Here is a 22,094-nt window from a genome sequence, read left to right on the forward strand (position 1 = left end):
CACAAAGACTTCAAGATTTCTGAAAGAGGAAGAGTTAAAACATTGAGACATACCCTCCTCCACCATAGCGTTTCCTTTCTGTGTGACTGCTTTAATGCGGGGCTCATGGCCTGCAATTTCTGCCTGCAAAGCCTGGTGCTTCTTTAGCAGATTCTGGACACCAATTAAGTCCTTGCCTGAAAGATACAAAATAGTTCATCAGCTAATTCAAAGTAAATAGACTGAACATGAAAGTCAAGGAAGCTGCAACCAGCGCTAGCCAAACTTGCAAAATAAGTACTATCATAACTAAGACAGAGCACTATGAAAACTAAGTTACCCATTTGAAAAGTACCAGTTAAAGAACCACGAGTGATGGCAAATACACAACTCTAGGCAACTGTAATTACAACAAACATTTCAGAAACTTCCAGGGAATATTCCATAAAGACACAAGTTATAACAGAGCAATCTTGACACCTAAACCCTGGAGATACCAGGATGGACTGACCTCGGTTTGTTGATGCTGCAATAGGTTCTTTTTCCCTAATCCAGGTCTCTTCATCCTCAATGTCACGGAAAAGCTGCTGCAGGCGAAGAGAATCTGCAAGTTTCTGCTTACGAGCTACCATAGGATCCTTTAGAGCTTCATAACGAGCTACTAAAGCTTCTTGTTTCTTCTTGATATTGTCAGCGTCAAAGTGCCCAGCATCTTGGAACTGGCGTGCCTGGATGGTAATGCCATCTATTCGATCCTAAAATTAATTCAGCAATAGCATTACGTCAGAATTTCTGTAAGATGGCTGCAGTGATGGAAAACACTTCCAGGTCTTAGCTAAAAGTCACAGAAGAAGAGAACCTCAGCTGCACACCATCAGTGCAGTAATTTCAGTAGTAATTATAACCTGGACAATATTCAATACATTATGCAAATGTAATTGGCTTCAATCTGACAATTTCATAAAACAAACAAAAGATTCTTGAAGTTACACTAACTTTACAGATGTGCTACTCTGGATGAACTATCTCCCAATTATTAACAACATAGCTCCAGCTGTGGGAACCCAAATTTTGTTGATTTTCTTGCTGTGGATTTAATTTCCTTAAAGATATTTGCAAATCAAGGAGCCATTTGCTATGAAGTTCTGTATTTAAAAACTGATCTATTCTCTCTCCCCTTGCCATTTCTTAGAGCTACATGAAAACAAACTGAACAACAATAACCTGTTTGTAAATGGAGAGCCTAAGGGTAAATTATTTCCTATGCAAAGCGCAGCACATCTTTTAAGTTGGTATTCACAGCACAAAAAAATGCGGTGCTGTCAGCAGGCCACAGGATGGAATTATTTGACAAAAATAACCTTTTTGAAAAACTCATGCAGATACTGTTCTTAGAGACGTGCAATTTACATTTCAGTTCAAAATGATTTCTGATAAATAAACTGTAAAGTCCAAAGCTACAAAAATTACAGAAGCATGGACCTGCTAAGGTCTCTGCTGTGAATGCTTTTGAGTTAGCAGATCTGAGACAACAGGAAGAAAAATTATTTCCCTTACCTGATGGGCAGCAACATCTGCCTCTAGCAGGGCATGTTTCTTCTGGAGATTCTGAACACTAGTAAGGTCTTTTCCATAATCATCAGAAGCCAAGTGTCCCTCCACTTCATAAAGCCACAGCTCAATGTCCTCCACGTTGCGATTGAATTGCTGCTGTTGATTGGCTTCACGCAGTTTTATACCTGAGAGACAGAGTGGCAAGAGGAAAAGATGACTTAAGTTTTTCCACTTCATTTAACTCACTCCTCATCTTCTCCCAGCTAACCTCTCAAGGAAAGAGCTGCCCACACTCTCCTGAGCAAGACGTACCTTTGAGCTCAGTGGCCTCCAGAAGTTTCTTCCACAAGCTGATAACTTCATTCATGCGGGTTGCCACTTCATCAGATGCATAGTGGTTGACATCAATCAGCTTCTGGCCAGCTTTCTCCAGCGCATCAATACGACTCTGATTAGCAGAAAGCTCTGCTTCAAAAGCTTGATGTTTCTGAACTTTGCCTTGCAAGTTTGATGGATCCTACAGACGAAGAAAGAATAAGAACCATTAAATCCAAAATTAGTATCTAGAGGTCTCCAACGGATTTTTTAAATTAGACTATGTTCATATACATGCCAAGATGTCACAAGAGGATTTGGTGCCAAAAATGCGCTTTTGAAATCAGAACACTTGAGCTATTGAAAAAGCATGATTACAGCACGATGGGAAAATCCCCCTTGGGGTCAGGGAGAAATTGCAGTTCCTCACAGTGACTTTAATAGTGCCTACCATCAGCAGCATTTCAGCCGATGCCACTTCATATCATTAGAGTGATAACATTAAACCTGGTATTGCCTTAAAATCACCCTAATGTTCATCTTTGTTTACCTTGTATGCCTCATCTGTTGCAGTTTTCATTTTTTCATTAACCCAACTCTTTAGCTCATCAGAGTCTCGGAAAAACTGCTGCAGATGGAAAGAATCGGCCAGCTGGGCACGACGATACATAGCTCTTTCATGAAGGGCATTTCGGCGGCTCAGCAGCTAAAAAAAAAAAAAGCAAAGGTTTGTAAATTCTTTAAGCATCTGAGATCCACCACTGTACCCATACTTTTGGAAGAGCTCTGCTGACTTATCATATACGGCAGCATATCATTTAAAATAATAAAGCAGAACACGATTTGAAGACTACAGTCCGAATATATCTTTGATACTTACAGCATCTCTGCGTGTAGCAACATCATCCATGGCATAGTGGTTATTCTGAATCAATTTAGTAGCAAACTCATCTAATGCCTAAAGAGAAGACAGTTCTCATTTACTTGGTGTAATAAAAATTGCTTATGTCAGTTTACCCAGTAGACTCATTCTCAAAACTTTATCATGGCAGAACTAATAAAAAGCCATTAAGATCAGTGTTGATAGGCCCTTTTTTATCTGTACCATCACCTTACATGTGCAGGTTTTTGACAAATCTTCATCCACCCGAGTGCTGGCATAATGCAAAAGCAACGGGTAACTCAGCTCTCCAAGGTAGCAATCAAACCCTATCCTGTCTTCTCCGCTATATTCCATTTTAGACACAATACATATCATTCAGAGAGAATACATTCCACATATCAGTGGATCATTCTCCAGAGCAAACCCCGACCTTCCCTGTCATCCAGCAGCAGCATCTCTGCCCCAGTCAACAAATTTACTTGCTTTACTTCTTGCCCATTTAGCAATCATCTAATGTATCTTACTGTGATTTTCTCCTCCTGGGCGCTTAGGGATTTCTCAAAGTCTTCATGCTTCTTGAGAAGAGCTTCCACACTATCCAGAGAATCGCCAAGGTCTTCATTCAGCAGAAATGCCTAAAGTAAGGAAACAAAGCACACCGTTGATTTTTATGTTTCTCAGCTGCTCTAAGCCAATTCAAGCACGGGGCTGACATTTCCTACTATACGACAGAATTGAAAAGTAAACTATGATATATGGGGATGGTGTTTCCTGCATGCCTCTAGCAGCCTGAGGTTCTGAATAATTCTTTTTAGCATCTTATTCTAACAGCACTTTACAAGAGTTAACACACATAAAAGCCATTTCAAGCCAAACTGTCACAACTAACAGTTTCAGCATTAGATGGAAACAGTCCTCGCAGCAGCTTGGGCAGTCGGATAAATAACTGCCCAGTAGCCTGCTTCCCAGTGTGCATCTAGTGTCAGTCGCTGCCACGAGTAAACACCAATTGTGAATTCCACAGAAGACAAGCCAGAAATTAAAATCAACCTTATCTGGAGTTAAAAATATGCACTCACTTCTTGTTTGCTCATCCAGTTGTCAACTTGTTCAGTATCTCTGTAGAAAAGCTGCAGGTCCATGCACTGCTCATACTGCTGTCTGCGAAGTTCCCATAGTTCTAGCAAGGCAGTTCTTTCATCTGAGAGGATGGTCAGCTGAGGGATTGGGAAGAGAAACATAAAATAATTTTACTTAACAGTACGGCTCATTTCCATCTCAAAGTAAAAATCAACTTGTGACTTGACCGGTTAACACTGGATTGGAAATGACCTCCTGTGTAAAGAGTCATTCTCCTGTTACTGACATCACCATCTCTGTACAGGGGAAGCCTCTTCTCAGTCTATCAAGCTTAAGAAGCAGCTACAACCTTCTGACTTCAGCCAGAAACTTCTCCTTTTCCAAAGTAAGCTACACAGAGAATTCTGATGGACAACTGCTCCTTTTGACTGCAGACCTATTTGTAAGAGAAGCTCTTCATAGCAAACCATCCTGCCCTCTCGGCCTCTTAAGTCTCTTTGGTCTGCTCTTACTTACGGCATTTGAACGTTTGATGTTTCAATATGCCAACTTCATGAGAGGCCCCACAAGTTTGAAAACCAACATTTAGAAATACTAAGTATTTACTGAAACTTCTGATAGCAAATCCAAGCTCAGATAAACAGATAAACCATTTTTCTTTTGGAGTAAAGATGTACTAATAGTTCCTAATGAACAATACTAATAGTCCTAATATTCTTAATAACAGATAAGCAGAAGCTGTCAATCTGAGAATGGAAACCACATACTAATTAAATACAATTAAAAAGCCCTGTATCATCCCTCTAGGTTACTTTGCAGCTTGCAATTTTAAGAAGAAAAGAACTTCTATATTAAGGAATGCAGAAGAAAGAAAATTCTTCTAGGAGTTCTGGCTGTCAACTTACCTTTTCTTTAACTTCATCAGAAGCGTAGTGCCCAGCACCAAGCAGAGCCTGCCCAGACTCATCAGCAGATTTGAAGCTATCTTCATGGGCATCAATTTCTCCCTATGAAAGGAGACACCAAAAATCTGTTACCAAAATTTATCTTAGTATAGAACGCCAGAATATGAAAGCTACTACTGAAAATAACACAGTGACAGCAGTCCGGACACCGAATGATAAACATTCGACTGTCTTTCAATACATTGCACTCAACATGAAAGGTAGAAAAAAATGTACTACCTTACAATGCAGATAAGGTCAGAATAAACTCAGAGGTTAAAACAAAACTGAAGGTTGGTTTCAAGCTGCAATCTTTCTGCTGGCTTAGAGCAATTCCTCATGATGGAAGACTAAAAAGTTCTTTGGTCCAACTGACTGCTATCAGGTCTAATTTTTCCTAAAATATTACCATAAGCACTCAAACGTTTACTCATGTATATGTACTATCAAGAAGCAAAGTAAAAACATTAAACAGGACAGCAGTCTAGGGCTGCATTAGCCTAACGATCAAAGGTTTCTAGTGATACGACGTCAATAGTTCTGACTCAGAGTCTGTTAGACATACAAACCAGCCATCAGATGCTGCTGACTGGATTTGGCTATAACCATTATACCTTATGTTCCTGATGCCTATCTAGAAGGGCTTCTGCTCCAGCCACGTCATTGGCAAGTTCATCAGCATTTATCAGAGCCTTCATCTCAGTCACCCAGCTGGTGAGATCTCGGAAGTCCGCAAGAAAGCGCTGCAGCCTTAGGAAAGCAACAGGAAAAAAGGTTGGGAATAATTTGTTTGCAGTTTCTCCATCCTTACTCTAAAGCAAGGATTACAAACATAAAAGCTGTTCCTCAGATAGAAACAAAAAAAGACACTACAAAAATGCAATCAGAATAATAAATAAATATATAAAATATATAAATAAATAAATATATTAAAACTTATATTGGAAGTAAAAGGAATATTCCTAACTATAGGCCTGAATGTTGAACGCAGCAGAAATCAAATGACAGTTCTCAAACAGAGTATTTCGAGATAGCCTATGGGACTGCTGCTGTCACAGCTGTAATAGTGTGTGTGGAGAACGGACAGAACCTTCCATCCACACATGCCTCAGCCTTAAAACAACAAGCAAATAAATCCTCAGATTCCTTTCAGCACACCTTCACAGCTATTGCCTTTGGAATGTGTTTAACACTTATCACCAAGAGTGATCAGTTTCTGTTTCCCTTTTAAATTTGCTGTTAATTCATCTGAAGAGATGATGACAGGGAAAGCAAAGGAAGAAGGATTACTTACATGAGTCTCCATCACCATAAATCTTGCATCACAGGGAAGAAATAAACAGCAGAAAAAACAAACCAGAAAGGATGTAAACTAACCACCATATTAAGATAAGTTTCTTTTTAGCACAGCTTCTCAATAGTGACCTGACAGATTATGTTGCATGGGTAGCCAGACTAGTATAGAAACAAGATCTTATCATATGAATATTTCTTTTACTACAAGAATATATGGTAAATTATAAAATGGTGAACAAGATTGCTTCTGAAAACACTGGAATCTTGCACAAATTTTGGAAACAACATCCATTTCTTCTCCTCCCAAAAGCCTTCTGTCAAATTTGAATAAAGAGGAAAGGTAATTTCAGCATGACCAGTATTCCTACCTGTAGGAGTCATTAAGGCGAGCATGCCTCTCTGCTGCCAGAGTCCGGATCTGTTCCCAGTTAGCAATCAGCTCCTCCCGTTTCACTTGAATTTGAGAAGCATTTATTGGATGAGACTGCTGCAAGCGGTCAGCTTCTGCACAAAGGGCCTTAACCTAAACCCAGTCACAAAGAGTGAATAAGCTTCTAGCCTTACACAAGCAGTTACCTCTAAACAGTAGGTAAAATACATCTTGTATGGGTACCTTATCTTCCAGAGCTGCAAGATCTCTTTCCAGGCCTTCATGCTTACGCAATAAAGCCTGCACACTGGCCAAGTCTCTGCCAAAATCGTCTGAGGCCATCAACTGCCCTTTCTCCTTAATCCAGCTGATTGTTTCATCCACATCCCTTCAAAACAAAGCACAAATTGAAAGCAGTCTATCTTGTACAGAAAGAGGAAGAATACAGGATGTTTTCCTGTACGTATGCCAGATGTACTGGCATACAAACCCACATACATAAACACTGCAGCCAGTTACAATCATCCTTAAAAAACCCCATAAATACAAAAAACCTAAAAAATTAGACTTATTTTTAAAAACATCTCAGAAAGCCTTGAAGTGCATTTGCCTGCCATTCTTCAGAGGGCATCCACAAACAAGGAATTATCGCACCACTGAACACCATCACCTAACAGATCCATTTCCCATTTTCCTCTGGACCCTTTTCCAACTTAATCACAGCAAATCACAAACTGCTGTAGATGGAGATGAGGATAGGAAGACACTGCTCAAAGATCCCCCTCAGGACAGCTGGACTGACATCCATCCAACAACAAAAACGCAGCCCTTTTAGGGCTCATCTAGGACGGAACTGGGGAAAAAGACCTCAGAGGAAAGGGAAGCAGAACTGCCATTCGCAGGAATGAACAAAACTGCCAAGTGTTGAAAAGATGAATCAGAACAGCTATCCCAGGGTAATTCTAGAACAAGGTTCTCATTCAAGGCATGAGGAAGAATAAAGCATAAACATAACAGACAACAGTAGTTCTTCTCATGCCACTGTATGGAGCCGAGTGCATCATTAAACATCCACACAAATATTACATCACTTCAGCAGAGTCAGCCAAGGTCGTACCTGTTGAAGCGCTGGACTTCAGCTGCCCCAAAGAGTTTTCCTTGCCTCTGAAGGGCGAGCCCCTTGAGCCGCTGCCAGCTTGCATTGACTTCATCCTGTTTGGACTTTATCAGTTCCTCTTCGGGGTGTTGTTCCTGGCAAGCAAAGGAAAAATGCTATTTTCATCTGTTCTGTGGTTTTACATCCATTGACAAAACCTTAACACACCACTGTTTTTCAAGAAATCAATTTATAAATACTGTACTTTCCAGATGATCACCCAATACAATAGTTTTTCTGAAACCACACTGTGTAAGCCTTCAGTACTGTCATAGTAGTTCAAGTATTCCCAAGTACTAATTACTCAATGGGAAAAGAATTGCAAACAGTATCTTTTTTTCCTGGAATGCAAAACTTCCTGCCCCATCTCCATCCTTGATCAAGCCCCAGAAGACACACCAAAACAGAAGATCTATTAATCTTGATTGTCCAAGGGAAATACATTTAACCCCAAAAGCAACAGCTGCCTTTGGTAATCCCTGCACTCCACATTTTCAGGGGCATTCTCAGCTGAGGCAGTTACTCAAGCTGTTCAGCAGAACAAGTGAATCCAATGATGACCAAGATTAACATAGCCAAGGATCTAAGCACACACAGAGTAAAACTATAAAGACCTACTAGAAAATCAGAGAGGAAAAGAGGAAATTACAGATGAAAGCTTGCTGTGTTACACCTCTCTAGTCAAGTCTGATTGTCAACACACACAAATGTTTACCTGGATAAGTTTGCCAGCAAACTGGTTCACTTCATTTACTCTTTCCTCATGAGCTGCGAGGTCTGTCTGGAACTCTTCAAACTTCTTTTGCAAAACCTCTACGTGTTCCAAGTCCTGTCCGAGCTCTTCTGACGTCACGATTGCCTCCTAGCACATTGAGGGAAAAAAAATTCAGTTTCAGTATAACCTATGGGAAATCGCTATTAACAATAATGAAGCAAACTGTCCTCATTTAGAATAGGCCAAAGACAGTTACAGTCACTGTGCTTAAAGTCAGATTTACAACTACAAAGTTTCCTGCATTGAACTCCACTACTGCATCCCCCTTCTTTCCTTTATTGCAGAAAACACACAAGACCCCTAAGGGCATTATTTTTTCATCTTACTTGCTCTTATTAATTTTTCACTTTATTGAATATAATCAGTTCTTCTATCATAAGTTTTCTGTCCCGTGCACAACTATCACTACTGCCACAATCTAAACTGAAAGAAAACGTGCACAGAAAAGCATACTTGTAAAACTACAAAATAATTGCCTGTGCTATTTCAGAGTAAAGCGACTAGAATTTGTTTACTCTAAGCGCATCTGCTGTTGGCTTCTGATGCAAGACTCCTTTATGAAAAAAACTGTCATGTTCAGGAACAGTTAGAACCCACACTGACAGAAAATAACAAATCATCGTTAAGACAGGCAATATGATAATTTTGTGGCTTTTTTTTCTTGATAGTGTGGTTTGTGGTCCACATCCTCAGAGTTCAAAGAGTAAGAGCCAACAGCCCTCCTGCAGCTCATGTCCTTACAATATAATGTGTATCTAAAGATATTCCAATCATTAAGCAATTACGTACACACTGCTTGCTGGTTCGGCTGCCTACTTTCTGTAACAAAGCATTTAGACCATTTATAAAAAACATTCACTTTTACATGTCATAAATTTCTCTTACAGGAAACCTGAATTTGATTACTGTGAGAAAGACAAAGGTCTCCTCAAAGCAAAGAGAGTTACATTCAGCTACAGCCTCCAACCTGCAGGCTTCCTCCCTTTGTCTAGTACCTATTTCTGTGGCTGCAAAAGAAGAACTGTAGCCTGCATACCTACTGCTTACGAAACGCACAGGTGCCTTTAAAAGGTCTCTGTGATTACTTGAGCTTGCTCCAGCAACCGTATGTTAATAAAAAATTTCCCCACAAACACATAAAATTTCCCATCAAGAACACAGTAAAGGCAGGTAATAATTATACCTTGTCATTGATCCAGTCCAAGACATCTTCACATTCCCGTAAATATTGCACCAGCTTCTGCGCTTGCAACAGTTTGACTCCCTTCTCTCTCATCTTTTCCAACAGTAACTCCCATAGTCGGTGCAGTTCTTGCAGCCGAGTCTAGAAAAATAGGATGATGTTATTAAAATTCTGTATTGGGGAATATTAGATTTATTCCCCTATTCACCTTAGCAGATGACTTTTTTTCTGAAGCTGTACATCCTAAACCCTACTTTAGACAAAGGCAGACAAACCTCATAACAATTTAATCTCCAGCCATTAGTTTTCAAATTATGTGAAGTGAGGTAACAACATAAAATTAGAAATTACTGAATGGAGTATTTACACATTTATTATTAATTACTGAAGCTATCGAATAGTTATGTTTACATAATTGTGAGGTGAACGTTTTGAGATAAAATTTGATTTAAATTCTATGCTAGTTTGAAGTCAGGACAAAAATCTGTCCCCTTCAAATGATGAGTCTTTTACACATCAACTCCCAATAAGGGAATCTCATTTTCATTTTGGAATTTATATTTAAGACAACAAATTTTGTTTCAAGTCAAACCTGTGCCACTTCACAATATTTTAAGCATTAATCTGAGCACTAGTCAGTTAATCTATTTACCCAGCATTGTTTTGTAACATAATACTGAAAAACTAGGAGCAATTACTGGTTTTAAAATTGAGTTTCTCTCTGGCTGCACTCTGCCTTTCAAAACTCTTGGGAGCAACCACAAATTTTATAGACAACTAAAACAAAAACCACACTCCCACACAGAAACACAACTTGAGAAACAGGAAAGTATGTGCTCCACCCATCATCTATAACGCTTTACTCACCGAGACCTGAAACTTGAAAGTCATGCTAGAGAAGCTTTTGAACATCGAGCATGGGCGGACACACACTTAATACATTTAGAAAGTTCATTTTGGTAGGTTCCAAGGGAGGAAAGAGCTCACACAACTATTGTCTACCACTGCCCCAAAGCAGAGGGCAAATTGTCAACCAAGGGAGAAAGAAGACATTGCAAAAAGAACGGCACTGCACAACCACAAGATTCACCTACTCGTATATGTGACCCAACTTGGGTAGCCGTTACTATTGGGCGCTGTGCGGTCCGGTATGGCGTGAAAGACTGAACCATTAAAAGGCAAATTACCACTCCAAACAGAATATAAATAACCTCTATTGAGCAGCTAAGACACAGTATTACTTAAGATCACCAGACTGCAAAGCTTTTTTGTTTCATCACCTCAGTTTTTTAATTATATAATGTATTAAAAAAGTCTGCTTTTGTTAGTCACCCTATTTCTTAGCTACAACCAAATGATGAACTTATCAATCAAGTTTGATAATCACGTCAAAAATATGACAAGAGCTCTCCTTTTGAAAAGTTACAACAGCTCACATCCAAATCTTATAAAGAAACAAAGCTTTAAACTCCTCTAAGGAGACTTCTTCGTGTTACAGAAAATTGCAGCCAGAACCAATAGTGAAAAAACTGAGGTCCAGAAACAGCAGATTTAACAAAATGAGTCCTAGGGAAGAAGCTGGTATGCAGAACTGATGGGGTATGCACACGTACATGTATGTAGGAATAGAGAACGCTAACGTAACCAGAGGAAAATGAGAATACATAGGAGAAGCAGTAGAAAATAACTCTCAAGTCAATTTGTTGTTTAGAAGTTACAGTTTGCTCAGACTTCTTAAACGCTGATGATCACTCAAACGTCAAATGTAAACCCATCTGGTGCAGCAGCAATGATTTTAAAAATACATTTGTCATCACATTGGTTGGGAGATTTGGAGAGAAAGAAAAAAGCAACAGAGGTCTCAGAAAAGGATACGAAGAAAGCTTAGTGCTCGTTATTGAGGAAGCATCTGTCCTAAGGGATGTTCACTGTCAGATAAACAGCAGATGGAGCGCTGTACTCTGCTCACAGAAAAGGCCACGGAATGCAAATTCAAAGAGATTTGAATGTATGGCCAGGAAAACTTAATCAGAAAGTAAACACCACTAGCAAGAGACCTGATCTGAGCCAGAGCACATAGAAATTACATGCCTGAAGTCTACCGCTATGGTTGCTTGTGTTACTTATAGTTATTACTGCAGAAAATGAAAATGCTATCTATAAAGGACCAAAAAATGAGTGGTCAACATCCCTGACACCAGGCCTCATGGATTTGCTGCTTCTCGATATTGTGCCGTTTTGGGAAGGACTGTAAGTATAATTAATCATCTGCTCTGTGACTCTCAACACATCTTTGCATTACTGATGATTTTCCAGTCTACGTTCCTGGCCTCCCCTACTAGATAGCTCACCCCAAAACTGGATCCAAGAACAGATATGAGCTGGGTGCTCATGAAAAAGAAAAGTACCTGTAAGCCTGAAAAATACAAATTCTCTTGTGATTTCACTAATCAAATACCTGTAGAATTTTAAGAAGTCTTTTAGAATACAGAGCTATCCATGCAACCTGCACAGAGGGTTTAAGGAAAAAGCTGTTAAGAGGGGGGAAAAAAGAGAGTTTTAGAACTCACTCTTATGGTTTCAGATGCAAAATGGCCTTCATTAATCATCTGATTTCCAGTCTCGTCCAGTTTAACGATAGCCCCTGAATTGGCCTGCACCTCAGCTTCAAAGGCCTGGTGCTTCTGCAGCTTCCCCTGCAAGGAAAACATCAAAGGACATGACTGAGATTTGGTGCGCAGCCCTCCTCCACATCTCCCAATATCAAGATTTTTAGTGTATTTTATGCATATTCAGTACTGACAAACAAACAATAAAATAGTACAGCTGAAATCATAGCTGTACCATGTTTCACAGGTGGATTCAAACACGTCAAACTAAGTTATTTCATCATTGTGTTTGTTCTCGTACACTGGAGCATCCAAACATCTAGGAATCCACCATCTAGTTCCACCCACACAAGTTAATTGTCTATAAATATCTTTTTAGGTGGAAGCAATAAGAGCTAATTCATATTTATTTACAGAGTCAAAGCATCTGACAAATTCTGGGATTAACTAAAGCTGGTTTTACACTACATTGCACTGTGTAACTTTTTCTATGCCGAGTTAGCATCTAATCCACTATGAGAAATATTCCAATTACATCAGCAAAGAAATCAGGCTTTTGAAGAACACTTTGCAAGGCTGCAGGTATTTGCATTCATGTTTCTTTACCCTGCGCAGACCAAGGCACACTTGTGCATTTGCTCTGTCCCAGCTGACCTGGTACACCCCAAAGTTAACAGTTCAGGAACACAAAACGGCACTATGACTTGCCTGTAAGTTACTTGGGTCTTTGTAGTTTTCGTCAGATGCAATCTGCAGTTTCTCTTGGATCCATTTTTCAAGCTCATCTGCATCACGCTGGAAAAACTGGAATCGATAGGAATCTTCAAGTTTTTGGCGCCTTAGAGAAGACAGTTCCTTGAACCTGTGGTAACGGTCCAAAACTTGTTGACGCCTTTCTTGGATGTCTTCTGCTGTTTCCAACACTTTTACACCACTTGGATCCATTTTCTGAAAGCAGAAAAAATATGTTCTGTTTGTATTATAAAACAATGGCAGGGTAGGAAGAGATCCGTGAAAGGGAAGCCTGCGTTTTTAAACTCAAATGTGGTTTATTTACAGTTGTATATCTGTACACAGCTATGTATATTAAAAATAGTATACATACAAAAAAAAAAAAAAGCACAATTCTAGCAGAAAACCATGGGAAAGGAATATCTACAAAGACACTGAACTTCTACTTGTTTTGGAATAATAGGGCTGCAAAGGCCACATCATCTCCAACTGTAGCATGCAAGTATCCAACACATGTTAAAACTGTTTCTGTGCACACGTATACATAGATATATAGACACAAAATGTTTCTTGTGCAACATACAAAAACTGGAAAGATCTTATTTAAAATACTCAATACAGACTAAGAATATTATTGTTCTTTAAACAACAGATAACTGGTCCACAGAAGTACGTGTATATATATAACTATATGTAATTATACATACACCTCTGTGTGATGCATCTTCTCTCTGTCCTCTCAGACAATTAGAGAGTTACAAACCCACTCTGCCACTCCCAAAACAGCCTTTCATATGAAATACAGAGGCTCACCCTGCTTCACAGACCTGACCTCAGACAAGTCCAAGAGCATTTTGTGTCACCTGTGATCTTGCTCTACGCTTCAATTGAAAATCCCCACGCGTTTCTTTATGCACTAAACCCTGTTATTGTTACCACAGACAGCGAAGAACTTGCTACTGTTCTGCTTAATCTCCTTTCTATTAAATTGGGATAACCTTTAGTTTTCAGTTCTTAAACTTTAAAAAAAGCAATTTGATTTTCAATAACAGAACTGCGCATTAGAACAAAACTGTAACAGAAATATAAAATTACGATCATTATCATCAGAGTCGGGATGTATACCCACTTATTTGATGACTTGTTCTGCATATGAAGAAAACATTGCAACAAACACTTTGTGCTTGAACAATTACACAATTAATGTCTTGAAATACAAGGGTTTGCAGGTATAGCTCGCTTAATGCTTTTATTAGAAGTTCTGTAAGCATCAAGTTAAATGTACCTCCCATCAAAGTTAGGGAAGACACCCAGCCTATGACTGCGTAAAAGACACAGGCATCTCTCGGCATATGTTTTTTTAAAAAAAATAAAGTTCTAGTATTTAAGTCATTAATTAACCACATGCTTTAATTAGACACACATCTTGCCTAATTGTATGAAAAATTCCACAGGCTGGAAAGTGATCTATGTGGTCATGTTTTCTGTTTAGACTCCAAGCACTTGTAAAGCGACCATCTGATAGAAAGGAACATATGGGGGTGAATCCACACATTCCTAAGCTCCCTTCCAGCAGCCCCACCCTGCAAGAGGACAGTCATGTCAGCAGCAGTTGTTACTCCTGTGAACTCTGAGCCCCAACTGCATTGCGGCACTTGAAGGAAGGAAGGAAGGAAAGAAAATTCAGCTTTGATTTCTCTTCCAGCCCTGGGCATTTAATTCATTATTGTCAAAAGAGGGCAAGGAAAAAACCCAGCTAGTCGGTGCAGACTGTATTATATAAATGAAGTCCAGGTTTCATCAGGCAGTGGTATCAAAGGCTCCACTTGATTAGTGTATCCGAGTATTAAAAGATCAAAACCTGGAACATAACCTGAGCTCAACTGAAGATCCGCTTCCCTGAGAAAGCAGCTGGTTTTGCCAGCACTCTTTCAAACAGCCTTTTCTCTCCAGGGGAGCCAGTTACTGCTAAAAACTTCCTTTCCTGTGCTGTGCTTGAATTCCGACAACATTCTTCTAAACTGAATGGTGTTCAGGAATAACAAAGGGACAGTTAGTCTAGAGGTACCACAGCACTACAGCCTCCCGCTGCTTATTCAGGTTATAGGCATTACTGGGAGAAAATTAAGAAAATTAGGTGGTGAAACTGCACAGCCTCTTGCTGTTGAATTGTACTTCAGAATTAGAAATAACCTCCACAGCTAAGTGATTTTAAATCATTGTACATTATTAAATAATTTAAATTATTAAATTATGCCAATAACAAAATTTCAATTATTTAAATTATTTTTGTATTTTAGAAAAAAACAAAGAGGAGCCCTCCAACTTTGCCTGGTAGCTGGTTGGCCTCTCATCACGCAATCTGGCTTATCTTTTTGCTGGAATTCAATAAAAGAAAGGCTCCTTTTATAACTACAGTAAGTCGAGCTAGTCAATTGTAAAAGAAGTGCTTTGCTCTAGCAATAATAGACTGTTCTTTCCTGCAGCAGATCAGCTGACGTCAGCAAGTCTGTGCTCTGCCAGCGCCCGATCAGCAATCACCAGGGAGCCCTGAACTCAAAAGTCATCGATGCTGCAGAACGATGCAGCCTACCTCGGGTGTTTTCATGCTCAAATTGCAGCAGCCCCCTTGAATACAAAGCCATTCTCCAAGATGTTTCTACATCTTCTCAGTTCGACTACATCATTTGAAGGCATCTACAGAAACCACTGCAGCCCCAGCAAGAGAACTGCCAACAAGAAGCCACGCTTTATGTTTTTAACACGAAAAACATGGTTTCTGTTGGGACATACACAAATGCCCAGCCCGACCCCAGATAACCAGCCTCGTCCTTGGCGCTGTGCGCAGAGACAACATTCCCTGCATCGCTGCTGCTGCCTGCGCTGGCTGATAAGGTCAGGCAGAGTGAAGCTTCCAGGCAGCGGGGCAGGAAGAACAGCACCAGCCGGCTCCCACCCCGAGCCTCAGCTTTCCCAAAAGCCCAGACAGGTGACATTGCAAGGACGTCCCCAAACCAGCGGATCTTACCTGTCCCAAAGGCTCCTGCCACTGTACTTTTAAGCTGCAAGACTAATTTTAGAAAACCACTTGCCAGCTTATGCCTAACTGATAAAATAATCAGAAACATACCATTGTGGTGGTGTTTCTTCTGGAAAAAAAACAAAAAGCCAACAAAAAGTTGTACATTTAAGACAAAAAAAAATAACCAAGAATACTTATTACTCTTATCCCTCAATCTACAATCACGAGCTTTGCGCAGACACTACCAATTGTACATGAGGGCACCCTAAAATTTGCATGGGAATACACAACTGCAGATATTTACGGACACTGCAGTGCAACAACAATGATGTCAGCAACATCATTCAAATTCAGGAAACAGCGGCATTGAGGTGGGTTAAACAGGAATTACGGCGGTGCCGCCTGGGCGGACACACAAGAGCTGTCAGCATTCCCTTACCAGAACACATTTCCGAGGATCTAAAAACTAGAATGCAAAATACATTCAGCGTCATAAGGAAGATTTCAGCTTATTTTTAAAAACAATTACATGAAGCTTAAAGAATTAAACCACTTTGCACAAAAAGCAATCAGACATCAGTATACAGATCGCTATCTTAAGTTGTAGTAAAATTACTTTCTCTTCAGACAAGTCTTGATGTGTGTTACATATATTCCGTAACAGCCTGTAGTACAAGTACTTTCTCTATCAAACACTCCCTGCTTCCCAAGTATGAACACATGAGCAGCTCGATGCACTGATGCATTTTTTTTTGCATTTATCAATATTAGAGCCTAAGTCTGGTCAAAAGAATATTTAACTGATATTGTCAGCTCCCTCCTGCCTCCCTCTTGGGGGACAGGAATGGATGGCTGATCTTTCTTCTTAAGCAAAAAAGCCCTGAATCCTAATATTGGAGGTGAAAATAACCTTCTAAAGGAAAGGATGGAGGGAAAGCGTTCATTTTTTTCCAGCTTTCCTTTCTCCCACTCACAGCTTTCTCAAAATGCTGGGAAGAAGCAAGCCACTGCTTATGTCTGGAACACAAAACCACCACGACTGCCCAGCCAAGTGCTAAGTTAGTACATACGAGTACTGCAGGCAAATAAAAGAGATTCCTTCTGAGAAGTCTGCGCAGTGCTGGCTCCTGTGCCTGTGAGGGAACTGCATGAGCACACAGTGTGACGAAGAAGTCACTGAAGGAAGTCATGTCATACACCCTAGACCAGAAATTTAAAATGCTATCGAGACAAAATTAATCGCTGGTCATTTGGTTTGTTATGAATTTAAATCTACAAAACAATTAAATGTTAAGGGTGGACTTCTCACAGCACAAACCTTTGTCCAAATACTCCTTCTTACAAATTCCAAGCCAGAAAAATAAGTCAAGTGCCGCAGTACAAAACCTCAGGATGTGCTAAAGGGGTCACTTAGAGCTGTAGACTCATACAGGCTTAACTGCAACGCAGGTGAAATTCCAGCAAGCCCCCAGGTACAAGTAGATTTTACAGGGACATAAGAAACTGTAGCATTAAAAGAAAAAAAAAAAAAGGGTAAATTGTGTTTGATCTAAAGCAGGCTGCAAAGCCAGTGATTTAGGCTGATTAGAGGGTTTGCGCACAGCCCTGACTATGCACTTCTGAAATACAGAAGACAATTAAAGACCCGTTCATTTTTTGGCATTTAGCCTTAAAATTTTAATTCCACCATGGAAATAATAGCACCTGATTGCCTATCTGAATGAGGTGCCTTTATATACAAAGGGCTTCTTGGCTTTGTTTTGTTCTTACTATCACCACAGACCTTTGATAAAACTATGCAGCACTGGCAAGGACTGCGCTCTGCTGAGACTCCCAAGAAAGCCAATTACCTTGACTGCATTGCAGGAATGCAGACTTTACAGGTAATGTGCTATTATATAATTAACCCCAGCATTCTCCATTCCCACTTGTTATCTTTCCGTTGTAATTTTAATTGTGGTATAAACATTTACATTACTATAATTTCCAAATAAAATCTAGTTGCTTGTGCTACCCAGCTGAAATTTGGGTCAAACATCCTATTTATTTTACCATCACAGAAGGGAAAACGACATGGTTATACGAACAGCTACATCACAATAATATAAGGATCATAAACTTATGTGAGTGACTGGAACAGGAACCAAAGCACACTGCAAACACATTATGTTCTACAACATAGATGTTACCGTGATTGGGTTTTAGATGCTATAAGTAAAACTATACCGCTCAAGTACTTTTTAAAACACAAATCTCTTAGAAAATAAACACATCAAAACCCAATCATACTGAACTGTAACAACTATGAAATGTTCACACATCATGCATCACAAACAGAGATTAGGAAATTCAAAGTATTACAAGACAGGCAGATCAGACTTGGTGAAGTACAAGTAAAGCGCCTGCTCTAAAGAACACACTCAAAGGAAGAGCTGTTTGTCACAGGTAGGTCACTCCAATAACGGCAGGCAAGGATGGCGATGACACTTCATGCATTGTGTAAAAATACCTGGACTTTGACTTTACGAAATGACGACAACATGATGGAGGAATGTAGAGTCTAAAAGGGAGGGGGAAACCAAGATAACATTCACTAAAGACCAGCAGAAGGACATAACTTAGCTCTCTTTTTTTCCTATACGCATATTCAGTCACACTACATGTTTCATACTTCGCTTTTGGTTCCTTGCCAAAGAGGACAATTTGGCATTCTCCTTAGGCAAGATTGTACCAGTGACAGACCTCCCCATGCAAAAAACGTTACAAATACCAACAGAAAAACTTAGTTTGTTGCAAATTAACCTTTCCAGCTTGCTTAAAAAAAAAAACAACCAACAAAGTCTACCATTACCTGAAGGTCAAAACAGAAAGTGAAGAAAGCTATTGCGATGTGGTAAATGACACATTTTGCTGCAGCATAATCAAGTACCGTGGTTTAATTCGAAGACACAAACTCAATAAGAATGCTTTGAATTTAATTCTATGATTCCATCATTCTATGAATTAGTTTTGAATATAAATATCTACAAAGATTTTCACTTTCAATTACCACAAACCCCAGACAAGGAGCAGTTGCAACAGAAGATTATTTCAGAGATGGCTAATTGTGCCACTCTTAAGCATACCTAAACCCACTGAATTTTTAACTGAAAATTCCCTTGCCTCCCCTAACTCTGCATTTTCCCTGCGAGCATGCTGCAATCCCTGCAGCAGTTGACGGACAACTGCAGTTATGTGCCTTTGTGCCTGCTGAAGCGAGTGCATTTCTCTCATGGCATTTGCATAGCTCAATGTGTATCTGTGGCAGCAGGGAGAAGTCAGCCTGCCACTCCGTTTGATCCACGGTCAGCTATGGGAGCACAATGCCAGAATACACTTGGCAATCTCCATCAAAGCATCTGCAGTCAGCTCCACCCCATTTTTCTGCTGCCTACACTCCAGGGACAAATGCAAAAAACAAACTCCCACACTGTAATAACACACAGCGGAGAAAAGGGAGGAATTCACATTTCCTCCATGCAATGGTCTGTCCCCCAAAAGCAATGTATTTATGAATAAAAATCTTACAGTCCCATAAATACATTAAGTAGACAAAAATAAGGCAGCAAAGATACTAAGATATTTGCATTAATTACTGAGGTTAGTTCTAAATGCAATAGTAGAGAAATAGGAATTTCACACCAAGAGGAACCACCCTGTCTCAGGAGACTTAAGGCTTCTCCCACCTTCCTGCTATGCAGGAGAAAAACATGCAAAAAGCACTTATAAGACAGTCTTCTGTCATTGTTCCTGCCTTTTTCTTTGGTTATTAAAAAAATTAACCACAAAGACGTTTGCTAACTTCATCAGCTATGGATCTCACAAAAACATAATAGCTAAATCTGATTTTAAGATAGAATTCTATTTCAATCTGACCAGAATGGGTTTTTTTTTTCCCCAACAAGAATAGAAATAAATTACTTCTTGTGAACAACGTAACCTGCTGTCTTGGTTCAAGTATTTTCCACAGCTTAACAATCCCATCACTGCAGTTACAGATCCCGCACACACAATGCAGCAGAAAGCATCCCATTTTCATTCTTTTGTTCATAATTTCCTCTGCACAATTTGTAATAAGGACAAATGAAAATTTCACAGAAGGATCATTGCTAGCTGCATTTAACAGCATAAAAATCACACAGCGGGATTTAATATTTGTTTTGAACAAATCCGAATCCCTGACCAAGGCCTTTCAGTGAACAGAGTCATCAGAATCTTCTGGCACTTCGCTGAAAACAAAATGCCAAAAGAAAATGGATTATTTTTTCCAGAAGGATGCAGAACCATTTCAGGCTGAGCTGGTGATTTTTTGGTTGGTTTTATTTTTTTTTCTCCCTAATGTGTTCATTTGCCATCTCCAGACAACCGCTCTTCAGAACCTGTTTAAATATGTATGAAAGACTGCTCAGTAGTCACGTACGTTTTAGACTAGAAGATGTAGCTGTTTTATGGTAAAATAGCTACTGAAAATCCTCGTCAACACGAACCTGCTGAAAAAAAAGTACAATTACAAAAGCTTATGCTTTTCCTTAAACATCAGGGCAAATGATGACCCTGTTGGGGTAATCATTTATGAACTTATGACTTATGTATTTCTTTATATTTAACATATTTATGATTTAGCAATGAAGATTTATATAATTGCCACCAGACAAGGTGTTTGTGAGCAACGAACTGAGAAAAAAAACAACTGCCATCCCTTCGATTTATAAATTTAAGAACAAAGTTAATCAGGGGAGGAACAAATCCCGATTCTTTTATGCAGGAAACCACACCACCTGCCCTTTGCACAAAACGACACAGATGAAACCTTACACAATGACACAGATACGAAAGGGACACAGGGTTTCTTTGGAACGCCTTCCTGCTCGGCTGGGAGTGGTCGCTGGTCATTCCAGAGGGATCCCCATCTGCCCCAGGGAAGGGCTCTGGGCCAACCCAGCCCCTCGGCCGATCCCTAGCTGACCTTGGCGAGGGCCGGACGATGTCCCACCCGCCCCCATCCCCACCCCAGGGCCGAAGCGCTGTCACTGCGACCACCAAACCTTTCTCCCCCGCTCAGGGCTGGGGCTGCAGACGCGGGGCATCCCTCATCACATACAATGTAAAAAAGCCCCACTCCTAAGGTGTAAAACCCTCACAATCCAAGGTAAAAGAATACCCTCACTATTGCGGTGTAAAAACCCCTCACATCTCGGGTAAAAAAATGCCCTCACCTATGGAGTATAAACCCCTCACATCCAGGGTGAAAAAATATCCTCATCTCTGGGGTGTAAATCCCTCGCCTGCAGGGTAAAAAAAATTCCTCATGTCCAAAGTAAAACCCCCTCACCTCTGGGGTGTAAATCCCTCATATCCCTCGCATCCAGGGTCAAAAAACTCACCCCCAGGGTGTAAAACCCTCACATCCAGGGTAAAAGAATACCTTCACCTTTGGGCTGTAAAAAGCCCTCACATTCAGGGCAAAAAAACCTCCTCTCTGGGGTGCAAAACCCTCACATCTAGGGCAAAAAAAAAAATACCCTCACCTCTGGGATAGAAAAAAAACCTCCCATCTCTGGGGTAGAAGAAAAAACCCTCACATTTGAGGTAAAAAGACCCTCACACCTGAGGTAAACCCCCCCCCCCGCCGGCGGGAGGGGCGAGAGAAGCCGCAGCCCAGGGAGCCCCGCAGGCAGGGCCGGCCCCAGCGCGGCGGCTTCGACCCCCCGTTCCCTCCTCCCGTCCACCTGTGACCGCGGAAGGCGGAGAGGGCGCCTCAACCAAGCCCCGCGGCGCTCACCGGGTCGGTCGGTGCGCAGCTCGTCCCCCTCCGGCTCCGCGCCCTCCGCCACGGACCCCGCCCGCCGCCCGCGCCCGCCCTTTTATAGGGCGGCCCGGAGGTGACGTAAGCGCCGCAGAACCGGCTGCCGGAAAGAGCCGAAGGGCTTCGGAAACCATCGGGAATGGAGGGGGCCCCACCCACGCGAGCACTGCGGGAGCGGCGTTTACGGAGAGGGGCGGGGGGAGCCGAGCGGCTCCGGAGAGGGCCGAGCGGCTCCGGAGAGGGCCGAGCGGCTCCGGAGAGGGCCGAGCGGCTCCGGAGAGGGCCGAGCGGCTCCGGAGAGGGCCGAGCGGCTCCGGAGAGGGCCGAGCGGCTCCGGAGAGGGCCGAGCGG

General features: G+C 40.9%; 1 protein-coding gene across 9 annotated transcripts in view; it reads right to left on the minus strand.

Moving 5' to 3' along the window:
* The window catches only part of SPTAN1 (spectrin alpha, non-erythrocytic 1), a 51,096-nt gene extending 29,274 nt beyond the window's left edge, over positions 1-21,822 (minus strand). For 8 of the 9 annotated variants that reach the window (XM_054084464.1, XM_054084463.1, XM_054084458.1 and 5 more), the window contains exons 1-18: positions 18,408-18,455; positions 12,853-13,092; positions 12,106-12,231; positions 9,536-9,676; positions 8,293-8,439; positions 7,539-7,672; positions 6,665-6,809; positions 6,420-6,574; positions 5,370-5,505; positions 4,717-4,818; positions 3,811-3,948; positions 3,256-3,366; positions 2,729-2,806; positions 2,399-2,554; positions 1,846-2,050; positions 1,537-1,718; positions 491-734; positions 54-176 (exon numbers count right to left, since the gene is read on the minus strand). In XM_054084464.1, coding sequence (XP_053940439.1) covers positions 54-176; positions 491-734; positions 1,537-1,718; positions 1,846-2,050; positions 2,399-2,554; positions 2,729-2,806; positions 3,256-3,366; positions 3,811-3,948; positions 4,717-4,818; positions 5,370-5,505; positions 6,420-6,574; positions 6,665-6,809; positions 7,539-7,672; positions 8,293-8,439; positions 9,536-9,676; positions 12,106-12,231; positions 12,853-13,092; positions 18,408-18,440 — 2,596 coding nt within the window. In that variant the 5' untranslated portion in view covers positions 18,441-18,455. Of the gene's footprint in view, positions 1-53; positions 177-490; positions 735-1,536; positions 1,719-1,845; positions 2,051-2,398; positions 2,555-2,728; positions 2,807-3,255; positions 3,367-3,810; positions 3,949-4,716; positions 4,819-5,369; positions 5,506-6,419; positions 6,575-6,664; positions 6,810-7,538; positions 7,673-8,292; positions 8,440-9,535; positions 9,677-12,105; positions 12,232-12,852; positions 13,093-18,407; positions 18,456-21,719 lie in introns of those variants that run through there. The other variant, XM_054084457.1, reaches the window with a different exon arrangement.
* Positions 21,823-22,094: the final 272 nt, after the last annotated feature.

Source organism: Cuculus canorus, chromosome 19 (assembly GCF_017976375.1).
Source record: "Cuculus canorus isolate bCucCan1 chromosome 19, bCucCan1.pri, whole genome shotgun sequence".
NCBI classification, from domain to species: domain Eukaryota; kingdom Metazoa; phylum Chordata; class Aves; order Cuculiformes; family Cuculidae; genus Cuculus; species Cuculus canorus.